Source organism: Panthera pardus, unplaced genomic scaffold (genome assembly GCF_024362965.1).
Source record: "Panthera pardus isolate Hobbes unplaced genomic scaffold, ASM2436296v1 HiC_scaffold_10, whole genome shotgun sequence".
NCBI classification, from domain to species: Eukaryota; Metazoa; Chordata; class Mammalia; order Carnivora; family Felidae; genus Panthera; species Panthera pardus.
The window spans coordinates 18,333,249-18,358,215 of NW_026526655.1; the positions used below are offsets into that span (position 1 = coordinate 18,333,249).

At 52.0% G+C, this 24,967-nt stretch overlaps 1 protein-coding gene and 1 long non-coding RNA gene across 2 annotated transcripts; one reads left to right on the forward strand and one right to left on the reverse strand.

Annotated features, from left to right (window-relative positions):
- Positions 1-2,392: 2,392 nt before the first annotated feature.
- Positions 2,393-9,757, reverse strand: DES (desmin). The gene is made up of 9 exons (XM_019445862.2): positions 9,073-9,757; positions 7,985-8,045; positions 7,770-7,865; positions 7,456-7,617; positions 7,159-7,284; positions 6,521-6,741; positions 4,935-4,978; positions 3,412-3,494; positions 2,393-3,196 (listed from the first exon to the last, which is right to left on the reverse strand). The coding sequence occupies exons 1-9, from the start codon at positions 9,654-9,656 to the stop codon at positions 3,155-3,157; spliced, it is 1,419 nt and encodes a 472-aa protein (XP_019301407.1). The 5' UTR covers positions 9,657-9,757; the 3' UTR covers positions 2,393-3,154.
- On the forward strand, positions 8,264-8,484 carry LOC128777665 (uncharacterized). Its single transcript, XR_008422935.1, has 2 exons — positions 8,264-8,342; positions 8,454-8,484. It is a non-coding gene; the product is annotated as an uncharacterized LOC128777665 (long non-coding RNA).
- Positions 9,758-24,967: the final 15,210 nt, after the last annotated feature.

Sequence of the window (24,967 nt, forward strand, 5' to 3'; positions counted from 1 at the left end):
GGCGTCTGAGTTGGTCTAGAACAGGTCCCCTGGGTCTAATGTGAAGCTAGTCAGCCCTCCATGGGCTCTCTTATTTCATGATGTTCAGAGTCTTACAGGAGAAGATACCAGAGTGTCCCAAGGAAAAGGGAGAGTTTTTGCCATGGAGGTGATGGGGTGCATATATATGACCACATGGAACCCAGATCTTTTTTTTTGGCTCATTTTGTCCATTCTTTGGGAGCACCACATCCGTGTCCCCTGCCCTAGAGTCCCTGTATCACTGTCCACCTCCCAAAGAGATAGGCAAAGCAGAGGACTTAGAACCAGAGGATTTCTATTTAGGTTTTTTGCTGTTTTTAAAGATTTTATTTTTAAGTAATCTCTACACCCAACGTGAGACTCGAACTCACAATCCCAAGATCAAGAGTCAGACGATCTCCCGACTGAGCCAGGCAGGCACCCTGAACCAGAGGACTTCTAGGCCCAGGAAGGCTCTGCTCAGAGAATGCTTCCCCGCTGGGGACACAGGGTGGGTCTGGACTTCTCTCTTCTCTGAGGACAAGTGGGTAGTAGTTACCGGAGACAGAAGTGTGCCAAGGAGGAGGACTTTCTGACTTGCAGAGCTATCCCAGCTAGAAGGGGTCACCATGCAGGTAGTATGTTCTCTGACACCAGAGATATTCAAGCAGAGCTTGACGACCGCTCACCAAGGTGTTGGGGCGAGGCTGGGGAGGGGACTCCTGTATTGTGGGGGTCACTGCCTCAGGGACTTGGGGTCTGACTATGAGAGTCGAAGATGCCTAGACTCTCTCCACTTTAGTGACTAGTCTACACCTACCCTTTTTTTGGAGGGTAGGGATGCCTCTAAGACCTCCCCTGACCTACGTGTCCCTTTAGCCTTTGTGGGGTAGATGAGTGAACATACTCATTTAGGGGAAAGAAGAAATTGCTGAGAGGCTCCTGAAATCACTCACAGATACACACACTACCTCTTATCCACCTGAGCCTAGCCTCACCCAAGCATGTCTCTCACAGAGAAACTAATTCAGACTCCAGGGCCCCCACCAGGCTCAGGGATGAGAAGCCCCTCACCTGTCCCTCCTCCTGTATCCCAGGAAGGGGACACTGTAAACGCTACTCCTGATTTCATTTGGAATTTCACTACGGGTTGATTGGGGTAGTTCTGGGGCCCGCAGGGTTCATCCCACTAGATCACTGGGGGGAAATAAATGACCATGAGTTGCCAGTGACAGAGGGTGGGGACCTGGGTGTGCCCACGGTGCTCCCAGGGCAAAGACAGAGAATGGAGCCTTCTTATAGGGAGGGGCTACACAACCCAGAGGGAAGGGGCAACTCATGAGGGAGGGTGGCATCCAAGGAGAAGAAGAATGATAGAGACACCAGAAAGGCTCTGGAAGTTTCTAGCAAAAGCCAGTTAGGAGCGTCAGCCTAGAGACCTTAAGGCTAAAACCCTATTAGTTTTTTTTTTTTTCCTTACAGACTGTGCCTGAGTTGACCACATTTGTGATCTCTACTCTCTTCTCCTCTCTTATAAAGAATAATCTCTTAAATCTGTGAGGACTAACTTGAAGGTTGAGGCCTATACGGATCCATCAGGCTTCCTAAATCTTAGGTCCATCTGGAATTTTTTGGAAGGAGTAAAAAGAGACAGGCTTCACTCCTGCCCCAATGGCTGCCCAATGACCCCTAAGCCTATATATTCTCCCACAGAAACCTTTAACACATCTGTGTTAATATTTTATTCTAGGACTTCCTAATGCTTTTTCATATGTCCTACACGCCCCTCTCCTATGCTTACCAAATTGTCCCCAAATTTCCCTTTGGTATTTTCACTGAGATTGCATTGCATTGAAATTATAGATTAATGTAGGATGAATTGACATCTTTAGAATGTTGAGACTTCTTCTCCAAGAACAAGATAAAGCTTTCCATTTTTCTTAACATTGTTTTTGTTCCTGAATCAGCCCTTGTTCATCGAAGGTGCTCAGGCAGGTTTAATGGGAGGAGGCTGTGAACTTCTTTGGGGAAGGGAATAGGGGAGTTCTACTTCAGGGCCAGTCTGTGTCCTTCAGAAAGAGCAGCAGGTGATGTCCCTGGGGCCCTGATCATCTCGAAGTGGGGTAGGGGGCCCAAAGGCAGCAGCTCAGGAATTGGGGCCTAACAGGAGGTATTCAAGGGTCCCTTTAAAAAGTCTCCTGCCCAACCCCCCTCCACCACTCACTACATGCACACAGCAAGGCTGGGAAGTTCTGGGAACAGTAGGGGTGACAGGCCCTGGGGGACAGTCTGACTGGGCAGGAGGGCAGCGCACAATCCATCTCAAGGGGCGTGCGACAGGGCCCTGGGGGCCCCCAGAGGCAACCAGGCAGTCAACACAGCCAGGACATGCTAGGCTTGTGCTTCCTTTTTATTGTTTCTGTTCAGAGCCCCTGCTGCAGGGGAGGGGCAGGCATGGAGGGGGGCACCCCTCCCCCTGCCTGAGACCGCTCTCTGCCTCTCTCCTCTCCTCTCCTCTCCAGCATCTCGCCCACCCTCTCTCTTTCTGAATCTCCTGCTCCCACATCTGGCACCTTCGGGGGTTCCCTCTTGCAGCCCCTGCTTTCTAAGCCCACTGTGGGAAAGGAAGGGGCCATGGGGTCAGTTTCAAGCCCCCATTCCCACAGGGGCTAGTCTCCCAGTCACCTGCCCGGCGTGTTGGGGAGGCTGCCCTTTCTCTCTGACCCAGGCTAGGGAGTAGGGAGTAGGCACGTCCATAGGTTCCATCCTGATCACATGGGGTCTCAACACCCTGCTCTGGAGCCCTCTCCAAAGCCAGAGGCTAGAGCCTGAGGTCACAGAGGTAGGAGGGGCAGGGGCACTGCTCTGCCTTGGCTCCATCCTGGCCCTGCCCAGCACACCCTGAGGGCAGCCAGGAACCAGGCTCACTCATCTCCAACATCCAGGACTCACACAGCTGGGGCTGCCTGTGCCTGGGCAGGGGTGAGCCATGTCCCCTGTAGGGGCCATGAGCAGTGGTCGGTGAGCAGGGGTCAGAGGCTGTGAGGGGAGCACTGTGGCTGGGTGTGGTGACCTGGGATGGAAGGAGGCTGGCTTCAGGAGGCAGTGAGGACAGGGGCGAGGATGGTCTCTGATGGCAGAGGGGTCTCTGGCTTTAGAGCACCTCATGTTGCTGCTGTGTGGCCTCACTGACGACCTGGGGAAGAAGAGAAGCCCAGTGCAAACCAGTGTTGGCAGGAGAATGGAGCCCCAATCCTGGGTTGCCCCCCAACTCCAGGGCAGCAGGACCCCCTCTCCTTCCAGGTAGAGGCTTGAACCAGCACAGTTGGTGGAAGGCACCTGGCTGACAGCCTCTCAGACACACCCCATAGCCCCCCCTCCAAGGGTAAGGGGACCAGGCAGATGGCTCACCTCCCCATCCCGGGTCTCGATGGTCTTGATCATCACTGTCTTCTTGGTATGGACCTCAGAACCCCTTTGCTCAGGGCTTGTTTCTGTAATAGATCCAACCACATAATCAGCCTGACCAAGTCCAGGCCTGGGCCACTCCAGGGACTAGAAGTTCATCCCTGGTTCCATGGGATGGAGCCCAGAAGTCGCCTCCCCCTTCAAGATGGGCCTGTTACTTCTTCAGCAAGACTTCATAACCTGTCCTTGAGCCCAGCATCCAGCAGCGGGCTCTGCAGACACTGGGGCCAATCCCATGGCCGGGAAGGGCTCAGAAGCCAACAGATGTGCTCCAGCTATGGGCTGATTTAGAAGGGTGGGGGACCCCTGAGGCCCCAGACCACCCAACATTCCCATTCTTCACACACCTCTTTGCTCCCTCTCTACCACTGGGCTCCAACACAGCCCTGCATGAATTTGTACCCGGAAAGAACCCCAACCCCAGCGTCAAGACACTCTTTTGGAGGACCTCATGGCACCCAGCCCCCTTTCAGACTCCAGATGAGTAAACTGTGTCTTAATGAAAGACCGACAGACAGAGAAGTCAGCTACTGATTCATCGTGCTGGTGGCCAGTCACTTGCCCCTCTACGCCCCAGTGTCTTCACTGTGAAACAGGAACAATGATACTTGCACTGTCATGGCCACAGAACCATTGGTTTGAAAAAGCATTAAGCAGTTTCAGTTGCAAGGCTTACGCTCGGGTGTCTGCATAAACTACCAACTGAAAAAAGAGGTTCTGAGTTTTACAGGGCAGGTCAAATTTAGGTCCTGAGTATTCTGAGTTTGGTGTTCATGAATCTCCTTAGCGAGCAACCAGCCTGTGATGAACGTTGTAACTCGGTGGGGCACGGCATGTATTTTTCCCGATGGAAATGAACGTCGAAGATATAAAAGGTTTGATCTAGGAAAGGCGATCCTGCCAAGGACTCCGACTTGCTTTCCTAATGTATCATTATAGCGTGTTTTTCTGCTCTCTGGGGCTGGAAAGCCACTCGATCTGCATATTACTAATGTCAGAATGGCAGAATGCCCTAGGAGCTCGTTCTTTTAATTGTTTGGCTTTGCTAAGGTTTGGCTCCATTTTTTTAAAACATGCATCCAACATCTTGCTCCAGCAAACTGGAGGTGTTCAACAAGGAGCTGGGGGTGGGAGTGGGAGTGGTAGGGGATGCTTGGCAATTTGCCAAACAGACACTGGCTGGTGGGTGCCTTGTAGCCCAGGGTGTATGGTTCTAGATGCTTCTGCTGCCAGACCCCCAAGGACACCCCTGGTACCTTCAGAGTTTGGGTATATTGGGAACATCTTGCTGTCAGACGGTGCCTGTCCCTAACTTCCCTCACCCACCTGCAGCAGCCCCCTTTCTCTTTCCCAGACCTCAGCCCTGTCCCCACGGCTCCATCTTCCCTTCCTGGCTGGCCTCGGGCAGTGCCCATGCCGGACGCCTGCCCCTGCCACCCAGCATCCACTGACCAACAGGCACTCACCTCGGAAGTTGAGAGCAGAGAAGGTCTGGATGGGGATGTTGATCCTGAAAGGGGAGAGACCAAGCCCCCAAAGGGTTAGGGCCCTCCATCTCTCCCTGTGACCCGCCCCCCCCACCAAAGCTTGCCCAGGCCCCCTCTAAAGACCATTGTCAGCTGTCCCTGTCCCATTGACCTTAACACTCCCACCTTCATGCCACTAAGGGCATGGGGTCAAAGGTCAACTGCAGCTATCCCAGGAACTATTCCTTCTGGAAGGATCACTTATTCCATCCCTGACTTGCTGGCCTCATATCAGTACTCCCAAACCCTCTGCCCTTTCCAGTTCACCAGGATTTCCTTCTTCAGGCACTGCAGGGTGTATCGATAGCAGCTGTGGGCAACATCCATCATGTATGCCCACCCTCCAGCCAGGCTGGGAACCTCCAGCCCACCCATGGGAGGGCAAGTGCCAGCGTAAATGCCATCCCCATTTATGCCTAGTGCTGGGAGAATGCAACATTGAGAATGCAACTTGAGCCACCTTAAATGGTCATTATATGTACATGTAATTCTATGAAATCTGAAATCTCTCTATGTGCAGTCTATCTAAACATGTCTGCTGATTTTTTAAAACCTTAGATATTATCATTCTTATGAGTATCAATAGGTGTCATTTTTTTTTTTTTTTGAGCAATTGACCTGTTTTAAATTGAGGTTAGGTTTACATGCAGGGAAATGCACAGTTGCTTAGTATACAAGTCAGCAAGTTTTGATCAATGTCTACATCCATGTAACTACCAGTCTAAATCAAGATATACAGCATTTCTAGGGCGCCTGGGTGGCTCAGTCGGTTAAGCACCCAACTCGTCATTTCAGCTCAGGTCACGATCTCATGGTTCATGACATCGAGCTCTGTGAGCCCACTCGGGATTCTCTCTCTCCTGCCCTCTCTGCCCCTCTCCCACGTATGCCCTCTCTCCCCCTCTCTCTCTCTCTCTCAAAAATGAATAAATAAACAAACATTAAAAAAAGATGTATGGCATTTCCATCACCCCAGAAATTTCCCTCACATTGCCTTCTAGTCACATGTCATTTTCGGTATCTAGAGGTTAAGTTGCTCTGAGCATGTCATGCTGTCTTATCCTCCGAGCATGTGTATGTGTGTGTGTGCGTGTGTGTGTGTGCACTTGTACACCCTCAGTGCACGAGTCTTGCACTCTCCTTCTTAGCCTGTGTCCAAGGCTCTCTACTTGTCTCTATTGGCCCCTCCTTTACCTTCCTCATCATCCCCTACTCTGCTTTCAACTCCCCCTTGACTGGCAGTAATATTTTATTACTCGTTGCTGAACATGGTTTTATGCTGCTGGTTCTTAATTCTGAAGGTGGATGAGGGAATACTTATGTTTCTCTTTTTATAAAAGCTATTAATTAAATCACCTTTACTCAGGTGGCCTTAGTTAATTCTCCACAATTAGTGGTGTGGTGGCCTCGTGTACAAAATTATTTCCAGATCTTGCTAAGGTGATCCTGAGCCCCCCTCCCAGGGCAGGAATGGGCGCCTTAGCACTCCCCAGAACCCCACCACCAGCCCCGGCCTCGCCTCTCACCGGCTTTCCTCGCCCTCCAGCAGCTTCCGGTAGGTGGCGATCTCCACATCTAGGGCCATCTTGACATTGAGCAGGTCCTGGTACTCGCGCAGGTGGCGGGCCATCTCATCCTTGAGGTGCCTGATCTCTTCTTCCAGACGTGCAATGTTGTCCTGGTAGCCACTGGCCTCACTAGCAAAGCGGTCTTCCAGCTCCCGCATCTGCCTCATTAGGGAATCGTTCTGCAGGAGAGGGACACCCAGGTCAAGAACAGGCATGGAGGGGTGGGCACTAGTGACCCGGGATGGGGAGAGACACAGCCTCAGAGCTAGGAGGCAACCCCAGATGGTCAGGTCCAGGAGCTGGAAAACTCTTCTGAGCTAGGGGACCCTGAACTCAAGTGAAGTCTTATGTAGAAACCCAGAGAACAGAAGTGATAAAAGGAAGCATCAATGTTCACCCTCTCCACCCCCACCTAGGAGCCCCATAATTCCTGAGAGTCCAACTGAGAATCCACCCATCTGTTTTCATCCCTGTGGTAGATATAAAGAGACAGAAGCCCAAAGAGGTCATGTGATGGGAAGGAACCAAGGTCACAGAGGGAGAGTGTGAGCTGTAGGCCTGAAGGATCGGGCTGGGCAAGGTGGGCAGGGACTCACAGTGCCCTTGAGGGCATCGATTTCGCAGGTGTAGGACTGGATCTGGTGTCGGTACTCCATCATCTCCTGCTTGGCCTGGCGCAGCGCATCGTTATTCTTGTTGGCTGCCTGGGTCAGGTCGGACACCTAAGGGTAGGGAGGGGCATGAGAAAAGGAGGATGCAGGTAGGGACGGCAAGGGACAAGGGAGCACGGAGACCTGGCTCACCCTCCTCCCCATGGATAGAGCAGAGGAAGCATCTCTAAACAGGGATGGAGGGGGACAGAAGAGCCAGGGCGCCTGGGCTAGGTTACCCACCTTTGACTTGTACCATTCCTCAGCTTCTGAGATGTTCTTAGCTGCAATGGTCTCATACTGAGCCCGGATGTCCCTGAGGGCAGCAGTGAGGTCTGGCTTGGACATGTCCATCTCTACCTGTACTTGTTGTTCCTGAAGTTGGGCCTGTAGCTCTCGGATCTCCTGCAGGGTGCAGCTGGGTTTCAGTGCTTTACCAAGACTCACCCACACAGCACCCTCACAGCCCCGTTCCCAGAGCCTTGCACTGCCCCCCATCCCTTCCAGCTGCCCTCACCAGGGTCTAAAGACCCTGAAGATGAAGGCCGAGGGCATACCTCCTCATGCACTTTCTTAAGGAACGCAATTTCCTCGTTGAGAGATTCAATCCTGCGCTCCAGGTCAATTCGAGCTAGAGTAGCGGCATCCACGTCCTGGGAGTGATCAAGCAAGAGGGACAGGGTCACTGATAACCCAGGCAGGGCAGAGGGAGACCAGGGGTCACATGGGGTGAGAAGGGTAAGGCTCCACTGGGGGACCAAAGAGGGCTCACCGCTCGGAAGGCAGCCAAATTGTTCTCTGCTTCTTCTTTCAACTGAATCTCCTCTTGCAGCCTGGCCAGAACAGACAGACAGGAAGTGACAGTCCGTGGGGATAAAACTGGCAGTGGAGATGCCTGAATGGGGGCTGCCCAGGGAGTGGGGCTCCCACAGTGTCAGGAGGCCTGGCTAAAGGGTAGAGACAAGAGGCCCCGCCCACCCAGGGAGGGGACAGGAAGTGGTCCAACTTCTTCCCCAGAGCCACACCCCGGAAGTCTATGTCCCCACCAGATTGTGACCTCCCTGGGATTAGGAACTGTGTCTATTTTATCCACTGCTATGTTCCTGGTTCCCAGCCCCAGCCTGGCCCATGTAGGCACTCAATTATTGTCTGTGTCCCAGTGGCAGGACAGTGATTCTGCTCACTTAAGCTGTCAGAAGCAGGACCTACTAACACTTGCTCTGTTCTTGTTCCCTGTTCAGATGGGAAGCCTGATGAAGCCCACCACCAAGTCCTCCAAGTTTTCTGGGGGCTGCAGCTAGCTCCTCCCCGCCTTTTCCTCTAGCTTATCCATTCCCTCTGTGAAATGGCACAGCCTCAGCTAGGGACAAGGACCAAGATCTGCTGTCTACCCACTTCCCCTGGGCCCCCTTACAGATGAGCTGAGAGCTACCACTTGGATTCCCCAGCCCCTGCCTGTCCCAGCCGGCCCCATCCTCCTTGTCTCCTATCAACCTCTCCTCTCCCTCTGACTGAACCCCGACCTCCTCCCTCCACTCCTCTGCCTGTCCCCCGTCAACACCACCCCAGCATCTTAAGATGCTCTTAAGGAGGCTGTCCTCAGGGCCCAGGTCTCCCATTTGCACCCCCAGGAGGTCCCCAAGAAAACTCCTCCTTTGCAGAGTGAGAGCACGAGGGAGAGACCTGCGGTCCATCTCTCCTCGGAGGACACCGTAGATGGCTCTCTCCCCGGAGTGGGGAGGAGAGGAGTCCCTGGCGCCCTGGAGGCAGGCAGGTGCTGACGGCTGCGCCCCAGCCCCCCGGCCTCGCCTCCCGCGCCCAGCCCATGGAGAAGGGGTTCCGGGAGCGCCGGGACCTCACTTGGCCTTGAGCCGCTGCAGGTCGTCCAGCAAATTGTCGCGCTCGACGTCGACGCGGGCGCGCTGGTTGGTGAGCACCTCCACCTGGCGCCGCAGCTCCCGCAGCTCCTCCTCGTAGATCTCGGCCACCCGGGTCGGCTCGCGGCCCTTGAGCCGGTTCACCTCGGCGGCGAGCGCCGCGTTCTGCTGCTCCAGGAAGCGCACCTTCTCGATGTAGTTGGCGAAGCGGTCGTTGAGTTCCTGCAGCTCCACCTTCTCGTTGGTGCGCGTGGTCAGGAACTCCTGGTTCACGGCGTCGGCCAGCGAGAAGTCCAGCAGCTCGCCCGCGCCGTAGGAGGAGGAGGAGGGCACGCGGGCCGTCCCCAGCCGGCTGGCCCGCAGCGACCCCAGGCCCCCGGCCCCGCCCGACGTGCGCGACACCTGGTACACGCGGGACGTCACCGAGCTCGAGGAGCCCTTGGTGCCGAAGCTCCCGCGCGGGAACACCGGCGAGCTCAGCGGGGAGCCGAGCGGGAAGCCCGAGGCCCCACCGAACCTGCGGTGGTAGGAGGACGTGAGCTGGCTGGACGAGTAGGCCTGGCTCATGGTGACGGCGCGGGCGAGGCTGGGCGGCACGGAGGAGGCGGCGGGCGGCGGCGGCCGGCCGGAGAGTGGATGCGTCGAGGGGAGATAGGGCCCCTTAGCCGTCCGCACTATTTGTATCCCTCCTGACATCAGCCCCCGCCGCCCCTCCCCTGACAGCTGCAGGATCCCGCTGTCCTGCCAGGAAGGGCGGCCGCTGGCGTGGGGGCGGGGAGGCCGGCTCCCCCGCAGGAGGCCTGCGCCCCTCAGCTGGTGGGAAGGGGCCCGCAAGAGGTGTGGGGCAGACTGGAGGACCTAGGAGGGCAGAAGATGGGCAGGCCTGCCAACCCCTTCACCGGGGGCAGCAAGCATGTCCAGAACCCCTTGACAGGCCTCTTTCAGCCCTTGGGTGCCTGGGGAGGGGGACGGGAGTCAGGGGAGAGAGTAGGAGAGAGGGTTCCACTTGGTTTGAGGGTGTCCCTTTTGCTCTAAGGAGAGACTTTGAGTCATTTCCTGAAGGGACAAGACCTATTCCCAAGAAAGGCTCAAAACCACATCCTCCCTCCCCTGCAAAGATTTTCTAGAAGGGATGGAGTTTCGGCAGGGCTCAGGCAACACAGTCCACCAGCCAGGCATAGAGGAAGAGGGTCTCCAGGCAGGCAGGGTGGGAGAGGATCCTGGGGGGCAAAGAACAGTCCTGGCCAGATCCCGCCTGCTCCTGAATCTACACTGGTACCAGGGTTCTAGTCCTGAGCCTCAGTTTCCCTCTGGGCTAGTCTAGGCCCTTCCCCCACCCCTCCTGGGGGGGGGGGTAGGGCGGAGCCTCAAGTTTATAAACAACAGGGTGATTTCCAGAAAGAGTCTAGTGCCCTCTCAGTTTCCAGTTGCTGTGTATTCTCACCCCCACACACCAACTTCGCCTGGCTTCTGCCCCCTTGTGCCCACCCCCACCCATACTCTGATTCATCCCCCTACTCACATCACCCACACCCACGTACACCAGGGGTTTGTATTTTGTCAGGAGCCACATGTCAACCCAGCCATCTCTCTGGCAGCAACAGCTGCCAGCCCTGACATACCAGAGCTGGTATTTATAGAGGAGAATGCATCAATCCGGGAAGCAAGTGCACGGGAGAGGCGCTCTGGGGGGATGGGGGCCCGTACCTGAGGAGGCATGGGTGTCAGATGGCGGAGGGAGGTTTGGGGAGAGAAGCCCCAGTCACTTCCCACCCCCATAAGGCTCCAAGCCCCCAGCAAGAATGGAGTCCCACAGAGGACCTGTCCAGTCCTTCATAGCTCCCCGTCCGCAGCGTACAAGGTACTGGCTGACCTCTGAGGACTTCTCCACGAGCACTGGCTGTCTCCCTACATCTCCACCTGGCACTTTCCAGGCCTCTCTTAGATCTGACCCTCTCAGAATGCAAACTTTGGAATTAGGGTGCTGGTCCTGGCTTAGCTCTGCCGTCACCAGGGGGCCAAATTACTAGCAGGCAAGTCCTTCTTCTTTGTGTCTCCACTATAAAGTGGAAATAGTCACACAAGTCAAATAAAGTGGAAATGGTCAGCCTCGCCATATCTACCCCACAGGGGTTTGAAGAGGCTTGGGTAACAGCATGCAAATAATACCTTACACATACTAAGCACCCGCTGTGCTGAGCACTCCCCACCCATGACCCCCAATCCTCCAACAATCCTATAAAGTAGGAACTAGTATTATTCCCAGGGATACTGCAGGGAGCTGAGGCAGTCGAACTCCAGAGCTGTGCTTTGCCCCCAGAATGGATGTGAATGTGCCAGGTGAACTGTAAAGGGCTTTGTTACTGCTGTCTTTTCAAAGTCTTTTTACACCAAGTATCTAATTTTTATCCAGGAGACAGGCCTATGAGGTGGGTGGGGAGTTCCAGATATTCTTATCCAGGCCTGGAGTCAGTGCAAGCTGTTGAGTTCTGGTTATTTTTGTGTCTTGTCTCCCAAACTAGATTGTAGGCTCCTGGAGAATTTTAGAGACCATGTGGATCCTTAGCATATCCTAGGCAACAACCGTCCTTGTTGTAATTCAAACTAGCCTGCAAGCTTTATTTCTCATTCTCTTATTTTGGTAACAAATGCTACACACTTACACACACACACACACACACACACACACACACACTACACACTTACACACACACACACACACACACACACACACACACTGCACATGATGGGTGGACAGGTGACTCAGTTCCCAGCCGGTATTATAAACTGTATCTCTCTGACTGCAATGATTGGCTCAACGGGTGACCTGGACCTGAGAAGGGCCAATCAGAGACCTTCCCTGGAATTTATAGCTGGAACATTGATTACTAAACTGGAGGCTGTGGCAACCATGTTTTTTGCCCATTGGGGTCTTTCTGCACTAGGAGGAAAGGGAGGTCAACATTCAAGGAGAAGCAGAGACACCTCGAGAGGAGAGTGCCAGGCAAAAAGTCCTAAATTCCAACCCCTGGGGCCCTGGTTCTGCAGCTCTTCCCTCAATGTTGTGAGCTCCCCCAGTGTCCTTCCTGACTTTGGGGCCAATAAACTTTTCCATTTTTTTTCACTTAAGGCACTTGGTGCTGGCTCCTCTCACTTGTAGCCAAACATTCCTGACTAATCTATTGTAGGAGACTGTGCACCCATTTCCTAGGGAGGACAGAACATTTTTGGGAGTCCTCTCTGTGAACAGTCTCCAGACCACATAAGGAAATTGCCCTTCAGACCAGCCCGAGATCTCAGTTCCTTGGTGAAATGAAGTAGAAAACAAACAAATAAATTATGTCACCTATTCTCTACTCAAAATCAACATCTACCAGACTTGGCTCTGAACCACTTGGAGCTGTTTCCAAACTTCAGTTCCAACCCCAAGAATTTGCTACCATGGAGTGCAGCAAAACAACACTCCAAGTCTTGGACAGCAGGTGAAAGAGGAGTGCTCCAAAACACGTTCTGAACTGGGCAGCACCTCAGGAGTAAGAGTTTAGCCTCCCCAGGGAACTATTTAGACTGGGACACACTAAAAAGAATAATAATTTATCTGGATGTGTAATCTACTTGGCACAAAATTCAAGAGGTCCCATTCTGTGGGTTGGTTGCCTTTTCACTCTGTTGATCATACCCTTTGATGCACAAAAGGTTTTCATATTGATGAAATCCAATTTATCTATTTTTTCTTTTATTCCCTGTGCTTTTGGTGTCATAGTCAAGAAATCACTGCCAGATTTGATGTCATGAATTCTACCGCTCATGTTTTCTTCTAAGAGTTTTACAGTTTTATGTCCTTGATGCATTTTGAGCTCATGTTTGTGTGTGGTGTGAGGTAAGGGTCCAACTTTGTTCTTCTACATGTGAAAATCCAGCTTTCCCAGCACCATTTGTTGAAGACTGTCTTTTCTCCAATGAATGGTCTTGGCACCCTTGCTAAAAACCATTTCAACCTATGTGTGAGGATTTATTTCTGGGCTCTCTGTTCTACTCCACTGGCCGATCTCTCTGTCCTTTGACAATACCACACTGCTTTGATTACTGTAGCTTTGTGATAAGTTTTGAAATCAGGAGGAGCACCTGGGTGGCTCAGTCAGTTAAACTTCCAACTTCCCCTCAGATCTTGATCTCACAGTTTGTGAGTTTGAGCCCTGCTTCAGGCTCTGTGCAGACAGCTCAGAGCCTGGAGCCTGCTTCCGATTCTGTGTCTCCCTCTCTCTCTCTGCTTCTCCCCTGCTCATGTCCTCTCTCTCTCTCTCTCTCTCTCTCTCTCTCTCTCTCTCAAAAATAAATAAGCATTAAAAAATTTTGTAATTAAAAAAAAGAAATCAGAAAATGTGAAGCCTTCAACTTTGTTCTTTTTCAATATGTTCTGGCTATTTGGGGTCCCTTGAGATTCCATACGAATTTTAGGATGGATTTTCCCATTTCTTCAAAACATATTTGTGGGATTTTGATAGGAATTGCATTGAATCTGTTGGTCACTTTGGGCAGTATTGACAGCTTAACAATATTAAGTCTTACAATCCATGAATATAGGATGCCTTTCCATTTATCTGTGTCTTCTTTATGTCAGTAATGTTTTATAGTTTTCAATGAACAAGTCTTATGCCTCCACCATTATGTTTATTCCTAAGTATCTTATTCTTTTGATGCTATTATAAATGAAATTGATCATGTGGCGTTTGCCCTTCATTCTGTAAATGTGGCATATTAAACTGATTGATTTTCATATGTTGAACATCCTTGCAACCCAGAAATAAATCCCACTTGGTCATGGTATATAATCCTTTTAATATGCTGCTGAATGAGTTTGCTAGTGTTTTGTTAAAATTTTTTTATGTTTATTTATTTTTGAGAGAGCTAGAAAGACAGAGTGCAAGCAGGGGAGGAGCAGAGAGAGAGGCAAACACAGAATCTGAAGCAGGCTCCAGGCTCTGAGCTGTCAGCACAGAGCCCAAGGGGGCCTCAAACTCACCAACTGTGAGATCATTACCTGAGCAGAAGTTGGTCACTTAACAACTGAGCCACCCAGGAGCCTCTAGAATTTATATCAATATTCATAAGGGATATAGGTCTGTAGTTTCATTTTTTTGGTGCCTTTGTCTGGCTTTGGTATCAGGGAAATGCTGGCCTCATACAATGAGTTAGGAAGTATGCCCTCCTCTTCAAATTTTTGGAAGAGTTTGAGAAGTACTGGTGTTAATTCTGAAATGTTTGGTAAAACTCATCAGTGAAGCCATCTATCTGGGCCTGCTCTTTTCTTTATTGGGACATTTTGAGTCATTCTTCTTAATATCCTCATTTGTATTTCACTGTTTGAGCTTGCCATAATTTATTTAGCCAATTTTTTATTTATGGGCATTTATATTGTCTCCATTCTTTTGCTATGATAAACAATGCTGCTGTGAACATCCTGGGGACACACTTTTGAATTTATAAATTTTGATAAGCTATTTTAAAAAAATAGATTATTTTATGGTCACAGTCTTACTTTGAGCTAATTGGTATTGGAAATGTGAAGGTCCCCTAAGACAGACCATTTCATTCAGTGTTTTTCAGGAAAAAAAGGGGACGATTTATAAACTTGTGTATGTGGTACAATGTCTTGTACACTGGTTGCTATCAATACATTTTGTCAACCCAATTAAAGAAAAAAGTCAGTCCTGCTTTTGCTTGAAATCCTCCCAGATTACCCTGACCTTGGAGAGTCTTGGGAGCTTGAGGTTGGAGGTGACTTCAAAAGTCACGAGGTCAGCCAGTCCAATGTCCTTACTTCTCAATTAAGGTTGAAATCTCTCTGGTGTCTCTAGCAGGCATGGGTCCTGCTTGAATCCCTTCACTGCCTGGGAACTTGGTGTCTTTAGGCAGCCCATTCCATTCCACTAAGAGTCATTGGGTACCACACATCTCTGTCATGGACAATGGACAGCTGTGCTGTTAGAAAACATTTCCTTAAGGGCACCTGGCTGACTCAGTCAGTACAACATGAGGTTCTTGATCGCAAGGTTGTGAGTTCAAGCCCTACATTGGACATGGAGCTTAACTTAAAATATATATATATATATATATATATTGAAAATACTGAAATTATATTGAAAATATATATACTGAAAAACACTGAATGAAATGGTCTGTCTTAGGGGACCTTCCCATTTCCAATACCAATACATATGTATATGTATATGTAATATGCACGCACACTCACACACACACATATACACACACATATATATGAAAACATTCCCTTATATTTGAACCTGCATGATGTGTCTCTGCTATGCTCTTACTCTGACCAGGGAGCCCAGCAGAGTGAAAAAAGCTCCACTTTCACAGATCAAATACTTGGGGGCAGTACACCTTCCTCTTGGAGACTCTGCCTGTTTCACCATTTTCAGTTTCTCTCCCTTCCCTGAGCTAACAAACCAGCAAAACCCAGAGTCATCATGGCCTCCAAGGCTCCATAGGACCGGCCCTGCTCACCTTGCCAACCTCAGCTCATTCACTTTTCCTTTGGGCACACCTTACTTCAACCACACCATCCTCTTTTCTGTTGGGTGACACTGGTTGGATGACACCAGTTGAACGACCCTGCCAGGCTCTTTCCAGCCGCCAGACCTCTGCATTTGCTGTCCCCTGCCTTCCTCTAAGCTCGGTGTCTGGAGGGCTTGTGGACGCCGACCTAGTGTCTGGAGGGCCTATAGATACCGAGGCAGATCTCTGAACCTCACAAAGGGTTCCCTGGAACTGCCCATAGAACCTCCCAGATCCCATAGATGGCACAGATGAGGGGTCAGGTGGCTGGCCTTGGTGGGTGGCTGGAGTGGGGGTGCTGACCTGACCAGCCTGGGGCATTTGGATTGAGGAAAAACTGAAAGAGGGCAGAAAAGGACCAGGAGCCACTCTTCCACCTTGCCCTGTCTGGGAGCACCTCATACCCCAAGTCTGGCCCAGGATCCCAGGTGGGAGACAGTGTTGATGTCTCCCCACATTGCACCCCTCCTCCACCCACTGACGTGCCCCCCCCTTCAAGGCTTTCCCTTTGCCCCTTTCTCCAGGACCCATCCTCCCCCTCTTTCTGTTTTCCAGCTGAACACATGGGGCTTCTACCCAGAGCTGGGTTGGGCCAGGAGGCAGCCATTGCACGAGAGCCTTGGGGACAGTGTGGCAGGTGTGAACTCTGGAACCCTGGCTCTTGCCTCAGCTTTCCGCTTGGTAGGGAGGTAGTAAGCTCAAGCATGGGGGTGTGGGTGTGGGTGTGGGGTGGTCAGCCAGAGGCTAAGATACGGGTCTTCATCCTGGGGGTTCACCAACTAATCATTTGGGTGACCTGGACAAGTCCCATTTGCTCTCTGGCTCTGTCAGTCAGAAGTGTGAAAGGGGATCAGGCCAGGTCACCTCTGAGGTCCCCTCAGCCTCTGATATCCTGAATCCCTGGGCCGAGGGAGTGGGAACAGGGAGTGGTGAGTGGTCCCCGGCTGAGGGCTGAGCCCTTGCTCTCTGGTGCCTCCCTGCCTCAACGCTCCCAGAGCTCTCCCTGGGCAACAGCCCCCTTCCCTGCGGCACCTCCCCACCCCCCCCTGCCCATTCCTCTCAGCTCTAGTGGCTGCTTAACCTTCTACAGGCTGCTGAGGAGCCTGGAGTGACTGTAAAAGGGAAGGAATGTCCAGAGGCAATTGTTTCTTCCTGATATCACCAGGGGGAGGTTGAGTTGGGGGCCCAGCAGGACGGTGGCGTCAGGATTCTCCCTGCAACTCCTCTCTCTCATACTGCCCTTCCCCAGGCTGGGCCAGCCCCCCAGCCCTCATCTGCCTCCCTCTGCCTCTCACTGGCTTAAGACCTTCAGGCCAGTCTCCATGTGATCCCAGACTGTTTTCTGAGCCCCTGGCTTCATGATGGGGGGTGGGGGGCACTCCCACCTCCATTCTCATAAATCCCTCCTCCACCTCCTCCTCATCACCCCCACACCGCTGACCCAGCCCCTTCCCCGGGGAGGCCCCACAGCCCAGCTCCAACCCCCTGCCTGCCCCACGGCTCCTTTTACAGACATGGAACGCTGAGGGTTTTCTGCCAAAGTAGGAGAAGTCTGAGGCCAATCTCACCTCCTCCCAGCCCCCAACTTCTACCAAATAGGACACTTTGCAGGCTGGGGAGAGAATGGGGGGTGAGGCTGAGCTTCAAGGGGAGGGGCCACTGAGATGGCAGAGGTGAAACTGCCTTGTGGACCCGGAGCATCCTGTCCCCTCAGGTGTCACTCGCATGGGTAGGAGATGGAGAAGCAGAGGAAGGGGACCAAAGTCAAATCCAGGGAAGGAGAAGGGGCTTCAGTAGCATTAGAAGAAGGTCCCCCCCAGAAGGCTTTCTGATGTGCAGAGAGCAGCCTATGGCTGGGAGTTGGGAGGCCAGAGGCCTGCCAGATCCAGATAAGCTGTGTGACCAGACTGTTATGTCCTTTCTCTGGGTGTCAGTTTCTCCTTGCTTAAAGTGAAATATCCTGGACATCCCTCCCTACTCTGCCTCAAGGAGAGGAGTGAGAGAGGCCTTTTTCTTCTGAATCAAGGCTTGGGTGCCTCCCCGGGGCAGCCCTGTTGGGAGCCTCTCAGACTCACCATCAATCGGAACCCAGCTCCCTGGCACAGCCACAGAATGGCCCCAATCCCATGATGAGACGTGGCTACACCAGCCAGCAGAAATGGGATCAACATCCTCCTTAGACATACGTTCTCCCTACCCTCCTGTTCTTTGCAACCTGTAGGTGCTCCTGTCTTCCCTCTCCCTGGGGAGGGGGGGGGGTCCCGCCCAACAAAACAACACAGCCCTGTGTCCTGCCGGCTCTCCCAGCTGTCCCCACACATATCTCTCCTCAGCACGATTACCAGCAGTTTGGAGGGGATGCCTCTAAACTTCTCCAAATGGCGCCGGATCCTGAGCCATTTCCTGAAGAGACAGAGAACCGAGGCAGAGGAGCTGTCTGTCCCCACACAGCCATGCACCCCTCCCGCCCCCCCGCGGAAACCCCCAAGCAGAAGAAGAGAAACGCTCTTTGACCACACTAGGGTGTATCTGGGTGGAAGAGGGTAAGGGGTCTGAGAAGTGGGGTGAAGGGTGTCAGAGGGAAGTCGAGAGCCCCTGAGATGGGGTCCGATGGCACTCCGCCCTGCTCCGACCTCCATGCAAGATTTCACAGGCTCCTTCACCTGCCCAAGGATTCACACCCTGGATAGCCTCTCAAGGCCTGACTCTAATCCCTCTGCTGAAATGCAAGCCCCTTCTTTCTTAGAATTTGACCAGATAGAAAAGGCAGCTTCCTCTCTTCCCTGGATTTCTGGCAGGTTCTTAGTGCCATCACTCCGCCTCTCCTTCCTTGATTCGTCCCCATTCCTTTCATCTTTCCTCACAGGCTTTTTTGGTTTCAGCCCCTCCAGTTTGGTCATATCTCTGCTGTCCTGGGCCCTTTCCAGGTTTCCTACATCACTCTGAGGCTGTGGAGTGCTTTAAACAGGGCCTGAGCAGGCTGGCAATGACCTCACATGGCCACTATGCACAGTTGCTATCTATAGCCTTATAGGATCATCCTCCTCTTCCTCTAGCCAGCTGAGTCACAGTCATCTTGGGGTCCACTCAGACCCTAGGGCCTTCTCTGCCAGTCCAGACCACAGTCCACCACAGCACTCTGAGCTGTTCTAGCGGCTGAGTGGGGTGCTTTATTCTTCAAACCATCCAAGTACACAGTGGAAGTGAGTCGTGGGTTCCAGAAGATAGCCCTTCTCGAACCCTCAGAGTTTTTGTAGCCCTTGTCCTTCATCTTTCTATCTTCTCACACCTGTCCAGAGAGCCAGCCAGTGGCTTAAATTCCATCTGACCCTACAGAGGTATGGGTAAGGGGTGGGTCGGGGGGGGGGGTGGGATTTGGGAAGCAACTGTTGGACCGCTGCTTGGGGTCAAATTGGATCTATCGCTCTTGAGTGAGTTACTTCACCCTTCTGAGCCTCAGTTTACTCATCTGTAAAACGAGGATAATAGTTACTTCCCAGTGTTGTGAGGATTAGAGATAGATTTTTATATGGTAGGTGTCCAGAATACCATGCCCAACAAAACTACCAGTTATGGAGCACCTACTGTATACTAGGCATAGTATTCTGGACACCTGCCGTATAAAATCACCATATCTCTAATCCTTACAACATGGGGAAGTAACCATTATCCTCATTTTGCAGTTATGGACACTAGACTCAGAGAGGTTAGGGAAGTTCTCTAAGGTTGCATAGCAAGTAAAAACAAAGTCTGGGTTGAACCTTAAGTTGATAGCTCCTAGAAACCCAGCTCATTTCTCTGCGTCTCTAAGGCCTTGCCACAGACTGACTTGGTAGCCTCAGCTCTAGGTCCTTCCTTTTTTTAACTCAGCCCCATCCAGGGATCTCCACTGAAAAGTCCCTTGTCTAGTAGTGGGCAAGTCCTTCTCAACCTTCCACCCTGCTCCTCTCCCCAACCCCACTGCCCTCCAGGAAGGGGACTGGGCTTGGAGGGGGCAGGTTTTAGGGAGTCAAACCCCATCAGCATATGGGGTCTGGCCTCCATCCCATGGGACCTGGGAGCACTGAGGATATTCCATCCAGGGATTAAAGAGGCTGGTGGGGGTCACTCTGCCCAGTGCCACCCTCAGGCCAGCCAGGCACTGGGGCTCCCCTGCCAGCTGGAGAGGATCCCCTGAATGCACCCTGGCCCCAGACTGCCCCCAGCTGGCCTGGGAGCTGGCCTCAGGCAGAAGCATGCCCCATTCTGTCCTCGAGAGGCTGCCTGGAGCACTGGGACTGGGGGCTGGGCTGGATCCTGGGGTCCAAGGTCAGCTGCTGGGGACTCCCACTGCCACAGCTCTCAGGCCCCAGAGCCACCTAGAGATGTCTCAGATACACCCCCCTTCCCAACTTTAAAGATCCCGAGAGACAATTTGTTGGAAACAGAGCACTGGAGTTTTTTCTCCGTACCCAGAGCAGTCAGAACCCTATCCCCTAACTGTCCCAAGAAGCCCCCCTTATGCCCCTTCCCCATCGAGCCTTGAAGACATGGGCCAGGCTCTCCCTCTGCCCTTCCCCAAGCTCCCCAGCCACCCTGGCACCAGAATAGACCACTGACCACCTGCCCTGGGAGCTGGGAGGGGCCACAGCTGGTGCTGCCAATCAGGCATGGGGTGGGGGGAGGTTAGGAGGAGAGGAGGGGGGCGCTGGGACTGTGGGAGGGTACTCCTCAGTTTTGTGCCAGGAGCTCTCCACCAACACCCTACAAGCAACAATGCCTCCCTCTTCCCAGCCACAAGGCTTGGAGTGCCGTATACCCTCTCAGGATGGGGCTCAGACTGTCTCCAAGCCCGGCTTCTTCCCCTTCTCTGGTCTCTGCCCCCTCTCCCTCCTCTCCAGGCCATTCCTCCTACCCCTCCTCAACCCTCAACCTTCAGGTCTGTCTCCGCCCCCGCCATGGTCTCTCCACCCCACCCCTCTGGTCTCTGGGTCTCTGCCCCCACCCTCCCCCAGCTCCATCTGAGTAAGGATGCCCTTGCTTGGTGACCCCACATTCCGGTTACTGGGGTCAGAAGGACTTCCTGCCTGGTGTGGGATCCCTGCCCCCACCCTTAGCTCCCAGCAGCCTCTTGGGGCCAGCCAGCTGCTGGCCCTTTGCAGTCCCCTTCTCAGACACCTCCCCCAGCCCCAGGCCCAATTTAGCTCCTTTAATCTTCCCTGTAATCCAATCCAACCGTTTCCTGAGCACAGACTGCACTTCCCCAACGCCGGTCCCTGGAGAGGGGTGGGGGCAGGGTGGCCTCAGCTCTACCCCGCACTGGAGCACCCCCACTCCATCCAGGCACCCCTGCAGTGCCTCTCTTCTTCCCACCTCTAGGAGGCCCAGGGAAGCTCTGACTGCGCAGGCCTCTGCCATCTGGCCTCCACACAGGGCCACCGGCCTCAGACTAGCCTGACTCTTCACCTCACTTTCCCACCTCTAGGCCTTTGCTAATGCTCTCCCCTTTGCCTGGAATACCCTCACCTCCCTAGTGCATTCCTTCCCAAGGGACTCTTAGCCCTCCCCTCTCCAGGCCAGCTCCAGCCTAATTTCCCAAATTCCAGACTATAGATTCTGTACAGATTCCAGACTGCCAGCGTCCCTAATCCCAGCTCTGCCTCTTACTGCCCTTGAGCAGATTGCTTCCCTCTCTGAGACTCCTATTTCCTCGTCTGTAAATGGGGATCATAACAGTGCATACCTCAGAGGGTGGCTCTGAGGATTAATTGAGTTACTTTATGTAAATAAAGTGCTTAAAGCAGTTCTGGGTAGGTTGTAAAGTGCTATTTAAGTATGAAATGAAAATTATCTTTTTCTGCCTTATATTACAATGACCATTTCCTTCAAGACACCCATGAACTGTGAAACACTCCATTTATTTAATAACATCATTTCAGGGGGAAAAAAACATTACCATATGAAATGTACAAATTGTAAGCCATCTTCCAATTCTGTATATGTATAAATTGTTCAGTAACAATATTTGTGTTGAGAAGAACATATTCTTCTCTACGCTCCTATTCAGCCAGCCCCCTTTGCTGCTTCATGTGCATTCATTTCTGTTTAAAGTAACCTCTACACCCACAGTGGGGCTTGAGCTCCCAACCCAGGGATCAAGAGTCTGGGGACTCATGCACTACCCGCAGAGCCAGCTGGGCACCCCTGTACATTTGTTGATTATCGTTGGTGATAAGGGCTTGGATTCAAGTTCTTACTCCCAAATGATATTTATTTTTTTTTTAATCTTTACTTATTTTTGAGGGACAGACAGCGTGTGAGCAGGGGGGGAGCAGAGAGGGAGGGAGACACAGAATCCGAAGCAGGCTCCAGGCTCCGAGCTGTCAGCACAGAGCCGGACGCGGGGCTCGAACCCACGAACGGTGAGATCATGACCTGAGCCATCCAGGCGCCCCCCAAATGGTATTTAGCTGATCCAACTTAAGTAAATTCTTTTGCTTCGTTAAGCCTCGGTTTTTCCTACACAGCCAAGATGACACAATTACAGTGAGTATTAAGTGAGATAATATATATATTTTAAGGTGTTGGCACTGTGTTGGATATTCAACACAGGAGAACGACCATTATTGGGAGGATTTAAAAAACGGTTCTCTCCGAAGACAGGCGGTGAAGAGCTGGTATTTCAGGATCAAAGTGCCCTCCAGTGGCCATAAGGGAAAACTGCAGGCTCCCTGATGAGCTTGGGGCGCTCTTCCTTTGCTGTCCCAGGAATGAACTCAGCCCCCACCCCCACCCCCCAGCCAGGCTTATCCAACCCTTCTGGAATTCTTCACATTATCTTTCCTTTTACAGAGGCTTTAAGGGGCTTTAAAGAAGTACTTAATAGGATAAGACACCAGGGACAGAGCTTTAGCCCAGGAAGGGCTAGAGCCTGGACATACACTGTCTCTCAAAACTTGTGGGCCCAGAGCCCTGTGGCAGGGAGGTAGGATGGTGGGATGGTTTGTGCTGGGCATCAGTTCTCCTCTAACTGGGACACTGGTATCTTGCCCTTGAGAAAACCTTCCTGCTACCCACATCCAGAAATCTGGCATAGACCGAGTATAGCCCATTCCAAGTATCTGCTTCTGTCCGTTCACAGATTTGTCATTTATTCACTCATGCACCCTTCCTTCTTCCCTCCCTCCCTCCCTTCCTTCCTTTATATTTCAGTATTTACTGAACACTGGCTGTGTACCAAGCTTCACGTCCTAGGTGCTGGGGTTAAAAAGATCAATCTAACACAGACACAAACACAGCCCCCAAGAGTTGTTCACAATGTCCCAGACACCACATGCAGAGTTAATCCTTGCATTTGAGTGTTTACAGCTTCTCTATGTGGCTGAGTGGGAGGGAAGAGGCAGGAATATCCGATCCAGGCTGCCTGATTTCCCCAGATGAAATAGGTCCATAATGGAAGCTTTGCCTGGCCAGGTTTGGGGGCTGACTTCCCCCTCCTGGGCCACACTGCTCCTCTGAGAAATCCTCCCCATCTCAAACATGGACCAAACCCCCAGCTCCACCTGCCTCCGTGTCCCTGGTCTTCTCTCCCTTCCCCCATCACTGCCCTCTGCCCAGGGCCCAGATTCCCTGTGCTGGGAATCAGGGAGGGGTAATGGGGGCCACTCTTGCAATGGACGGTGTGAATAGGGATTTTACTTACCTGATACTCAGCATCCAAACCCAGATCACTGGCCACGTGTGGCCAACTGTGTATTGCCCAGGATTGAGAGAAGAGAGCCTTATTCTAGAGTTAATGCATGGGAGGGTGACTGGAGGCACCCAAGGTTCGTCTTTTGGGAAGATGACAGGAGGGGGAGGAAGAGCCCGGGTGATGTGTGCATTGTTCCTAGGACTCTGTTGCCTCCCTGAGCTGTCATCCTCCCTCCTTCCTTTGTGATCAAGCTTCTCAAATGTCTTCCCATCCCTTCCCACCCTCTTGCTTGCTCCTAATTGTTCCTAATTGTTTCCTCAGAATTCTTCCCAGCTGTCTTAGCACAGGCTACCCGTCCACCGCTGGGTCCCCTCCACTCCTAGACCAGCCTAATAGAAATGTAATGAGAGCCACACAGGTATCATTTTAAAAGTTCTAGCAGTCGCATTTTTATTTTTTTTATATTTATGTATGTATTTTGAGCAAGCGAGCGAGAGAGAGTACAAGTAGGGGAAGGGGCAGAGAGAGAGACAGAGAGAGTCTCAAGCAAGCTCCATGCGGTCAGTGTGGAGCCAGATGTGGGGTTTGATCTCACGACTGTGAGATCATAACCTGAGCCAATACCAAGAGTTAGAAGCTCAACCAACTGAGCACTAACACCCTGTAGCAGCCATGTTTTTAAAATGTAAGAGGGGCGCCTGGATGGCTCAGTCAGTTGAGCACCCACTCGATATTGGTTCGGGTCATGATCTCACGGTCGTGAGATCAAGCCCCACGTCCGGCTCCACACTGACAGCACGGAGCTTGCTTGGGACTCTCTCTCTCCCTCTCTCTCTGCCCCTTCCCCTGCTTGCACTCTCTCCGTCACTTAAAATAAATAGACATTAAAAACATGTTTCTAATTTCGTTTCATTGTATTTATATTAGAGAGAGAGAGAGAAAGAGAATCCCAAGCAGGCTCCGCGTTTAGCGCAGAGCCCCACACGGGGCTTGATCCCACGACCCTGGGATCACGGCCTGAGCCGAAATCAAGAGTCAGATGCTCAACTGACTGAGCCACCCAGGGACCCCTTTTAAAAAAATGTTTTTAAATAAATAAAAGGTAAAAGAAACAGGTGAGATTAATTTTAATAATATAGTATTTTAACCCAGCTCTTCCAAAATGTTACCGTTTCAACAAGTAATCAATATTTTAAAATTGAGATTATATATTTTTTCATAAGCTGATGTGTATATTGCTTTCTGTGTGTTGCATCTCTCAATTCAGACTAGCCCCACTTCAAGCGGTCAGCAGCCACACGTGGCCGGTGGCTACTCTACGGGGTCGTGCGTACACACTTTTATTACGTGTGGCTAATCACCCCTCCCCACATGTCCTGTCTCCCCAGGGAGATTAGAAGCCCCCTGGGTCAGAGCTTTCACTTCATTCATCCCTGTATCTCCTGTGGCACGTTAAAGCTGTGCGCCCCCCCCCCCCCCCAGGAGGGGCCCTCCAAGCATGTTTGTTGATGGGAGTGAGCGTTGGGGATTGATTTTTGTGGTTTAGTTATGGCTGTAAATGGTGTTTTATAGATCGCTTCTATAGATGCACCCTGCTGCAATATTAGCAGAAACAAGCAGCCGTGGT

Bases quoted from the DNA above. Each gene is read 5' to 3' on its own strand.
- DES (XM_019445862.2), bottom strand. From the start codon at position 9,656: ATGAGCCAGGCCTACTCGTCCAGCCAGCTCACGTCCTCCTACCACCGC. The intron at 4,979-6,520 runs GTGAGAGGCGAG...CTCCCCTTTCAG, and splicing joins CTGGAGGGCGAGGAAAGCCG to GATCAACATCCCCATCCAGA. The intron at 3,197-3,411 runs GTGAGCCATCTG...CTTCTTCCCCAG, and splicing joins TCGAGACCCGGGATGGGGAG to GTCGTCAGTGAGGCCACACA.